This window comes from Myotis brandtii, unplaced genomic scaffold, assembly GCF_000412655.1.
Source record: "Myotis brandtii unplaced genomic scaffold, ASM41265v1 scaffold225, whole genome shotgun sequence".
Classification (NCBI taxonomy): Eukaryota; Metazoa; Chordata; class Mammalia; order Chiroptera; family Vespertilionidae; genus Myotis; species Myotis brandtii.
The window spans coordinates 2,531,788-2,541,891 of record NW_005358435.1 but is presented as its reverse complement, the minus strand read 5'-3'; the positions used below and the strand labels follow the sequence as shown (position 1 = coordinate 2,541,891).

The following is a 10,104-nucleotide window of genomic DNA, read 5'->3' as shown; positions in this document are numbered from 1 at the left end:
TGACAGGGGGCGGCGCCCCAACTCCCCAATCGGCCCTGCTCTGAGCCTGACCAGGGGCTGCACTTAGGGATTGGGCCTGCCCTCTGCCACCCGGGAGCAGGCCTAAGCCAGCAGGTCGTTATCTCCCGAGGGGTCCCAGACTGCGAGAGGGCACAGGCTGGGCTGGGGGACCCCCCCCCTCCCCCGCCCCCCGAGTGCACAAATTTTTGTGCACCGGGCCTCTAGTATATATATAAAATACAAACATGACTTGAGCAAAAAATGAACAGGAAGTTGGTTGATTATTTCTGCTTAAAACCCTGTACTGGCTTTTCATTGCATCCAGATGAAACTCCTTCCTTGCTTGGCCTTTGCCAGTTCATCTTCCTCAGTTCTTCCTCCCTCATCACAGCCACACTGGCTTCCTGTCCCTCAGACTTGGTTGCTGTCTCTGCTTTTGCACTTGCTTTTCCTCCTAAGAAAGATTTCCCTCCAGCTCTTCCCATGGCTGCCTCTTCATCCTTCAGATCTTAGCACAGATAATGTTCTCAGAGGGGTTTCTTCTGACCACCCCTAAAGGGCCACACCCTCCCACCCCTCCCACCGTTAGCTGATGAACTACCCTCTGAAGATCTGGAATTCAGAGTGTCTTTGAAGTGAAAGCTCAGGGTTGAATGTGTAAGCTACTTAATAGCCTGAACTTGAAGATAGGAATGAAAAGTTTTATATTTTGTAATAATTTGTTAGAAGAAAAACCCCATACTCTATTTCTAGGTCTGTTATCATGGAAGCAAAAACAAAACAAAAAACCTGATATCTTAAAAGTTTATTTTCACAGAGAGGATTCCCAGGTCTTTTGCCAGCGCCATCCCCACTGGAGTTTAGAGTATTGTCATTTATTTGGGGGAGGGGAAGAGATGGTACAAAGTAGAGTTTTCCTCCTCTTGTTGTTTAGATTATTATTGTGCAGCAAACAATATTAGAAAATATCCAAAGGTTGTACCTTTAAAAAATACTCAGGTTATTCCTGTAGGTTTGGAATACAGCCAGGGAAATGTGTATTAAAAAAAAACCAAAAACTTCCCAGCGAGGCATGGTGATCAGCCAAGTCTGGGGTCTGTTGAAATGCACAGAGTCCTCGCCAGATCTGATCAGAATGTGCACACCGCAGTTCTTGCTGTACATATCACCACCTGTTTATGTGTGACATTAAACAAATATGTCTGCATCTTGGATTTATTCAGAGGAGTTTGTTGGAATTTCTAGAAGGGCCTTGCTTTATTAGTAAGCATCCTCTCACTTAGGACATGGCCTTGTGGCCCCAACACCTGTACAGTGGACATTATTTTGCAAATGGACCTTAAGATTATATTTTAACGAATCAGGGTTTAATTTAGAAATGTCTAACGTATATACATTGTAATAGTAAGTTGTAAAAAAAAAACAGTTTAACAAAAGGTATGGCCCCAGAAATTAAACATTAAATAAAATAAAAAGAAGAGAGAGGAAAAAAAAAGAGGAAATTGTGGAGTAACATCTCAGAATATGACACCAGTTCTCATAATGGAAACATGGGAGCCACCTTTGACACATACCTGTTTTTCTTAGTCACCAATCCTGTTAAAACTGTGTTCTAATTATTTTTCAGGTGTTTTGCCCTATCTCCATTGCCTCTGCTTCAGGCCAGGTGCCATCCTAAACCACTGCACAGCCTCCTATCTCCTCTCAGGTCCATTCTCCAGCTTGAAGCCAGAGCTTTAGAGAAAAACCGAAACCCTTGGTTTTCTTCCTGTTGCCCTTAGGCCAAAGTCCATAATCTTTAACACTTCCCTGAAGTTCCCATTGGTCTGCCTGGCCCCTGGCTGCTTCTGACTTGGCTCTGGACTCTTCCTTCTCCTCCCTGCCCCCTCTCCCCCAGCCACCCTTTAACCTCACTACAGTCATGGGCCATATAATGAGGTTTCTGTCAACAAATACTCCATTAGAATACAGGAGCTGAAAAATTCCTATTGCTTAGTGATGATGTTGTGGCTATAGTAAGGTGGGAGTGCATCACATTCCTCATGCAGTTGTGGTGATGCTGGTAAACAGACCTACTGCACTGCCAGTCCTATAAAAGTTCAGCCCATGCAATTATGTACAGCACTTAATACCTGATTATGGTCATAAAGGACTGTTACAGGTTTACATATGTACTATACTTTTCATTGTTATTTTAGAGTTTACTCTTTTTACTTATTCACAAAAAAAGTTTTCTGAAAACAGTAGGCCCTGTTAACACCAGCAGCATCGCTATCTCATCTCTCTCTCTCTCTCCCTCCCTCCCTCCCTCCCTTTCTCTCTCTCAAATATATTTTTATTTATTTCAGAGAGGAAGAGAGATATAGAAACATCAATGATGAGAGAGAATCATTGATCAGCTGCCTCCTGCAAGCCCCCTACTGGGGATCAAGCCTGCAACCTGGGCATGTGCCCTTGACCAGAATCGAACCCAGGACCCTTCAGTCCATAGGCCGATGCTCTGTCCACTGAGCCAAACCAGCTAGGGCTGATGTGTCTTGATTGCATCATTTTCTCTTGTGCTTGATTTAATCTCATGTAGTTTTGTGCAGTAACCTGCTATACAGGCTTGTAGCTCTGGAGCACTAAGCTAGAACATGTAGCTAGCCTAGGTGTGCAGGAGGCTATACCGTCTAGGTTTATGTAAGTCACTCTATGATGTTCGCTCAACGGTGAAATTGCCTAACGATGCATTTCTCAGAACATATCCCTGTGAAGCAGTGCGTGACTGTACATTGGACTCCTTCCCCTACTCCATCCTGCTCCTCTCTTTATTCGTTGTATTCTATGCCTGGAATGTCTCTCCCTTCTAACTGATTAGCTAGTCTCAGCGTGATCCTTACTTTCCTGACGAAGCCTTTCCTTTCCTTTGCACCAAGCTAGGTTCTCATTTACATACTTGTACAGCACAGTGTACATCACTGCTCTTGGCACCTTTGTAATAATTCAGTTATTTGAAATTAATTGCCATCTCCTCCTTTAGACTATAAGCACCATGAAAGCAAGCACCTTATCTGTTTTGTTCACTGGATCTATGGCCCAGAAAACAATGCTGAGCCACATACGAGATACTTCTTAATATTTGGTGATTGATTTTTCTTATTAGAAAGTGAGGGGATCTGCAGAATTTGAATATCACTTTAAGTGATGTTTAATCTTTGTAAAGTTGCCAGATCTGTTTCATTTAACCATTTTGGATTAGAACAAGGGTTGGCAAACTAAGGCTTGCTGGCTGTTTTGTAAATAAAGTTTTCCTTGGAACACAGCCAAGCTCATTCCTTTATGGTCTGCCTATGGCTGCTTTTGCAATAGGAACCGTGTGACCTCCAGGACCTGAAATATTTACTGTATAGCTCTTTACAGAAATAGGTTTACAGCCCCTGATTACAGTTTTAGCAATCATTTCATTCTTCCCTGTCTTCCTTCTGAACTTGAAACAGGTCATAAGCTTGAACTTTCTTAATGACTCTAACATGAACTGTTCCTATTTTGTTACTATAAAGGGATGCTGATGCTTCCCCCCCCCACCCGTACCCCAAGATTTGCTTTTTATCCACTGTAGGCTTTTATTTCTTGTATCTTTGTCTGCCACTCACTAGTGGACCCTAATGTCTCTCTCTGTAACTTTTGACTCTGTGAGCTAAGGAATGAGATAACCAGGCTTTTCAGAATTAATGTTTACAAACTAAGGGCCTGCAGGGCTCCTTGGTAAGTAAAGCACAGGAGCTTTTTCTGTGGAAAGAAGTGAGACATCCTTGGCAGTTCAGTGGCCTTGCAGGTGGCTCGTTGTCCATTCCTGTTAGCTGAGATTGTCTGCTGAGGGGCAGGCTTGGGGTAAGGGTGGTGCTGCTGTACAAGCCCGTATCATGTACTGTTGCATAAGCCTGGCTTTATACAAGTGGAAGGTTGCTATAAACCAAATTTCCAAACTTCCCATCACAGTCTGAGTTCAGTGCTTTGATATACATACTCAGGTAGAAAGTGAACTCCTACTCCCTGTGGACATTCACCTTTACACTTTAAACTAACACCCTGCACCCTGGCTTTTTGCCAAAATATTTTTTCCCAGTGGCTGGAAACTGATTAGCTAGATGGGAGAACAAAGGTGCCTTTGTACAGGGGCATATTGCTTCTGAGAATTTAGCAGAGAGCATTCAAACAGGGTCAGGATGCGATGCCAAATTATGCAGATTTGAGGGGTTTAGGGTCAGGTTTCCCATGAATAGGTATGTAGGCAACTTAATTTTGTTTGCAGTTTGTATGGACTGGAACTTTCCTTATATTAGGTAGGCTTTCTTAATTGATTGTTTTAAAATGAAAATATATAATTTTGAAAAAAACACATTTAGAAGATGATCGTTAGATTTTTTGCCAAAAAGATGTTTGTGTCAATGGATTTATTTCCACAGCCAAATTATAAATAAATTTCTGTCTCTGTTAGAACCCAGTCTAAATATTTTATCTATAAATGAAGACAAAATTATCCTGGGTGGAGGGGAGGAAATGCCAAAATAATTAAGTGCCCCTAGTCTTGTACATTTCTCTGAAACTAGCTTTTGAAGATGTTCAAGTAGCATGAAAAAAAAATACCGAAGTTCTCTATACTCTGACACACAGTTGATATTTAACATTCATCGTATGAATGTGTCAGGTATTGGCCTAGAAAGAACTCCTGGGTCTAGTCTTTTCTCTGTAACTTATTATGTCCCGGTCATTTCCTGGTCTATAAAGTAAAGATGATAATACATAGTTATCAATGGGGGGGGGGGCGGTGGCAGAGGGTCACAGGAGAGAATACGAATTGAAGCCTTGGATAAACGGTGATGTTACTATTCTCTGTAGCAGTAGCCAACACTAGGATTTTGAACTAGTTCTTTTGGGGGGCCCTTTTGCCTTTATTTTAGTTGAAATGGTATTTCAACTCGTGTGCCTGCTATTAATTTCATTTCCTTTTCTACCTCTCATTCTCTGATGAGATGCTTTGTTTATGGCAGGTCTTCCTTCATCCATGTGATCTAAGAATATCTGGTTTTAGGTGCCCTGTTGTCCCTTAGTGTACATCAGAGATTATAAATTGTTGGCTTGAAGAATGAATTCAACCCTGGGTGTTATTTAACTCAAATAGGTTTTTGTTGTTGTTTCACTGGGTATCAGCATTTAAAAATGGGAAGATTTTTACCTAAAAACCATGACTCTGGCAAATTCCTACAGGAATGAAGAAAAACTGTGGAATGAAGAGCAGCTGTGCCATTAAACGGGGCAAAATGCATTTTAAGTAACTTGTTTAAGAATGTGTTTGCACCTGGCTGACGTGGCTAAGTGGTTGAGTGTTGACCTCTGAACCAGGAGGTCATGGTTCGATTCCTAGTCAGGGCACATGCCCGGGTTCTGGGCTCAATCCCCTGTGTGGGGTGGAGGCAGCTGATCAATGATTCTCTCATCATTGATGTTTCTATCTCTCTCCCACTCCCTTCCTCTCTGAAGTCAATAAAAATATATTTAAAAAAGAATGTGTTTGCAAGACTTAACAGAATTTCATTTGGCCATGGTTCATGTTGTTTCATAGTTATCGAGCTTTGTTAGATTTACCGTGAACATTGGTAATTTTATGTGTACTTGAGAGGGCCACCTAGTGTTTTTTTTCTGATATAACATCTTCTGCACTACATTTTGATCCCATTAGAATAAGTTAATGTTTAACTAGTGTGTTATGTACGAAATACATTTTAGTTATCCTTTCTGTGCAGACTCAACTGCAGATAAGTGGGTGTTTTCACAGCATTTCTTTAATTATTTTATTTTATTTTTAAACAGAAGAAGCAGACTACAGTGCCTTTGGTACAGACACACTAATAAAGAAGAAGAATGTTTTAACCAATGTATTGCGTCCTGACAACCACAGGAAAAAGCCTCATATAGTCATTAGTATGCCCCAAGACTTCAGACCTGTGTCTTCCATTATAGACGTGGATATTCTCCCAGAAACACATCGTAGGGTCCGTCTGTACAAGTACGGCACTGAGAAACCCTTAGGATTCTACATCCGGGATGGCTCCAGTGTCAGGGTCACGCCACATGGCTTAGAGAAGGTCCCAGGGATCTTTATATCCAGACTTGTCCCGGGAGGTCTGGCTCAAAGCACAGGACTGTTAGCCGTTAATGATGAAGTTTTAGAAGTTAACGGCATAGAAGTTTCAGGGAAGAGTCTGGATCAAGTAACAGATATGATGATTGCAAACAGCCGTAACCTCATCATAACAGTGAGACCAGCAAACCAGAGGAACAATGTCGTTAGGAACAGTCGGACCTCTGGGAGCTCCGGCCAGTCTACTGATAACAGCCTTCTCGGCTATCCACAGCAGATGGAACCCAGCTTTGAGCCAGAGGATGAAGACAGTGATGAAGATGACATTGTTATTGAAGATAATGGAGTGCCACAGCAGATTCCCAAAGCTGTTCCTAACACGGAAAGCTTAGAATCATTAACACAAATGGAACTCAATTTGGAGTCTGGACAGAATGGTTTTATTCCTTCTAATGAAGTGAGCTTAACAACGGCAGCAAGTGGCACAGACACTGAATTTGAAACGCGTGTTCCAAATCAAAAACTCTTAGAAGAAGATGGAACAATCATAACACTATGAAACCACTATCTGACTGTTTTCTGAGTGAAGATGCCATGGGAACCTGTACATTCCGCTAGTTTAAAGCATATATACCTCTGAACCAGTGACCTGGAATGGGCATGAGAAAAAATAATATTGCAAGCTCCAAATGTTATTAAAATAGTAGTTTGATCATTGCTAATATAAACTTTGGTGGGTCAGAGGTGAATTTAAATCTAAAACAAAGGGGCCTTTGCTAATGCAATTATGTGCTTTTGCTGTTTTGTCTACAGATAACTGGATGTTAGAGCACATTCTAGACTGTGTGAGAGGACTAGATAATTTCCGTTTGAAGTGGTTGCATATTTAACCTGCTGTGCAGAGCCCAGTTCATTTTTCCTTTATATTTTTAAAAGTTCTAATGTGAAGAAATATCATTCTAACTTTTGGTACCTTGGGGACCTCAGCTCCTGTGTTCTCTGTATTTTATTTTGACATTTTAATGTTTCTCTGTTGTGAATTATAACAAGTAGTCTTTTCAAGTGCTTTTTTTCCTATTATCTAAGAAATCAAACTGATTGACTATTTTTAGGAGTTGCTTCCTATGTTATAAGGCATCAAAACTATGTTCCTGAATTAAGAATCTCTACCAGTTGTTCAGGTGCCTGCCTGTCCTTCCTGTAGCTTTCATTCTCACAGAGGCATTCCATGTGGGCGTAACTTACCCTGGAAATGGCGATGCCACTTACTCTGGGCATTGGGAGACTCTCCCTTATCCTCCACCTCTTCACCTCTTCTCACCCTCATTCCCAATCTCATTGGAAATTATCCTTTTGTTGTGTGTGTGTTGTTGGTGTGCTTTTATACTCTTTTAATGTATTCAAGAAGTGCAAATCATTTTGGATTTTAAAAAATGCACCCAAATTCAGAGATTTTTTTACACACAGGACAAATTTGTGCACTTTTTATATAAACAATTTGGGTTTTCCTTCATGGGATTTCTAGGAACACTGCCTACACTTTATGAAAATTATATAGTATTCACCTTTGACAGGTAGAGTTTATCACTATTAATTTTATAAGGCTATTTATTACTTTCCAATGCATCCACTTAGAACAAGTGTAAGGCTGCTAACTTCCATTCCTTGCCTGATTTCACTATACGATGTGCACAAACACTACAGAATGCTTGTATATAGAAACAAAGAATAGTATGAAGTACATAAGTTCTCTGTGGCTTATGGATATTACTGTCAGAGTTATTTATTAATTAATTTTATGGTAGGGCTAGTATGGATACCTATAACAATTGTGTGCTATTAAAACAATGAAGAATCAGATGACTCCGTTTTGAAGGATATTTTCTCTATATGGTCAAAATATATGAAGAAGTAAAGTCTTGATTAAATGAAGATCACTTGACTCAGAATACTTAAATGTATTTTGTTCACATTACCACTAAACATATTGTCACTAAACTATTAATTGCACAATATTATGTAATACAATGTACTGTTTGTTGAATTCACTGACGTTCTTCCACTTACATACCACTGTTTTATAATGGCATTCCAACTTTAACATTCTGTGAGTTTTATACATTTGACTCTTGAATGACAAAACAATGATAATATGTATAAGGTTAAATTTCATTTATAAGCGGTGCAGGGGTTCAACATTCTAAGTAAAAATACTTTCACACACTACCTCTCTCTCTCTCTCTCTCTCTCTCTCTCTCTCTTTTTTTTAAACAAAGTTTTAACATCAGAACTTTTCTTGGCGGGGGGGAAATACTTCAGGGCTTGACTTTTTGTACAAATTTTAACTAAAATATAGACTTGTATGTCTTCATGAAAATGGAAGTCAAAGCTTCTAATGCTTCTTATTTTAATTATCCTGCTAAAGATACATGTCAGTGGTGTCTTCAGCTAGATCTCACTTAAATTATTCGTAAAATAATTGATTACTAGATGTATTGTAAAACCAATAGATCTTGGTTATACAATAAAATGTGGATTCATTGGTTGTCTGAATCAGTTATTTCAAGTGTATCATCGTTAACAAAAGTATCAGTGGATTCAGCATAAAATTTCCTAGTACTAAGTGTCAAGCCTAACTGTGAATTTTGTTCTGTATCTTTAAGTAAATTTATGCTAATGTTCTTATGTGCTGTCAACAAAATGTATGTACTTCTGTGAACTATGAATTTTCTAATTAAATTTTACATATAACATGATTTGTACATGAATGACACTTTGTTTAAACTATCAAATGTCAGTATTTTACTACAATTTTATTATAAAATGTACATTATCATTAACTGAACTTTGATTTTAAAATCAAATTGGCTTTAGTTGTATATTATTTTTTACAAATAAAGATAGACTTGTATAAAGGCTACTTTCTTGTTTGCAAATATATGAAAAGTGCCCAACAGATATTTACCTATCACCAATTATATAAGCTACTAGAGGCCCGGTGCACAAAATTTGTGCACTGGGGGGTGGGGGTCCCTCAGCCCAGCCTGCCCCCTCTCAGTCCGGGAGCCCTCAGTGGATGTCCTACTGACGGCAGCAGAGGCTCGGAGCAGGCGCCATGTGTGTGTGTGTGTGTGTGTGTGTGTGTGTGTGTGTGTATGTGTGTGTGTGTGTGTGTCTCTGCTGGGGCCTGCCCCCAGCCACACCACGTAGGCTCGGAGCAGTTGCCCCGTGTGTGTGTGTGTGTGTGTGTGTATGTGTGTGTGTCCCCGCTGGAGGCCTGCCTCCAGCCGCGTCGGAGGCTTGGAGCAGGCATCCTGTATGTGTGTGTGTGTGTGTCCACTGGGGGCCTGCCCCCAGCCACACCGCGGAGGCTTGGAGCAGGCGCCCCTCTGTGTTGATCTCTCAGGCTCCTGGCTGTGCCTGTGTGTTGTTCTCTCCCTTGAGCGGCGGCCAGGGCAGGCTGGAAGCTTGGCTTCCTCCATCACCAGGGGCAACCCAAGCCTCCAGCTCCATGGCCACCGCCATCTTTGTTGGGTTAATTTGCATATTGCCCTGATTGGCTGGTAGGTATAGCAGAGTGACACCAATTTGCATGTTTCTCTTTTATTAGTGTAGACTAGAGGCCCGGTGCACAAAAATTTGTGCACTCGGGGGGGAAGGGTGGGGGTCCCTCAGCCCGGCCTGTGCCCTCTCGCAGTCTGGGACTCCTTGGGAGATAACGACCTGCTGGCTTAGGCCTGCTCCCGGGTGGCAGAGGGCAGGCCCAATCCCTAGGTGCAGCCCCTGGTCAGGCTCAGAGCAGGGCTGATTGGGGAGTTGGGGCGCCGCCCCCTGTCATGCACAGAGCAGGGCGGATTGGGAGGTTGCGATGCCACCCTCAGTCACGCTCAAGGTAGGGCCGATTGGGGGGTTGGGGCCCCGCCCCCTGTCACACTCAAGGCAGGGTCGATGGGGAGGTTGCGGCGCCACCCCCTGTCACG

The 10,104-nt window shown here is 41.6% G+C and overlaps 1 protein-coding gene across 1 annotated transcript in view; it reads left to right on the top strand.

Moving 5' to 3' along the window:
- PARD6B (par-6 family cell polarity regulator beta) overlaps positions 1 to 8,475 on the top strand; it is a 13,125-nt gene extending 4,650 nt beyond the window's left edge. The window contains exon 3 of the mRNA XM_005866224.2: positions 5,854 to 8,475. Coding sequence (XP_005866286.1) covers positions 5,854 to 6,683 — 830 coding nt within the window. The 3' untranslated portion in view covers positions 6,684 to 8,475. The remainder of the gene's footprint in view (positions 1 to 5,853) is intronic.
- Positions 8,476 to 10,104: the final 1,629 nt, after the last annotated feature.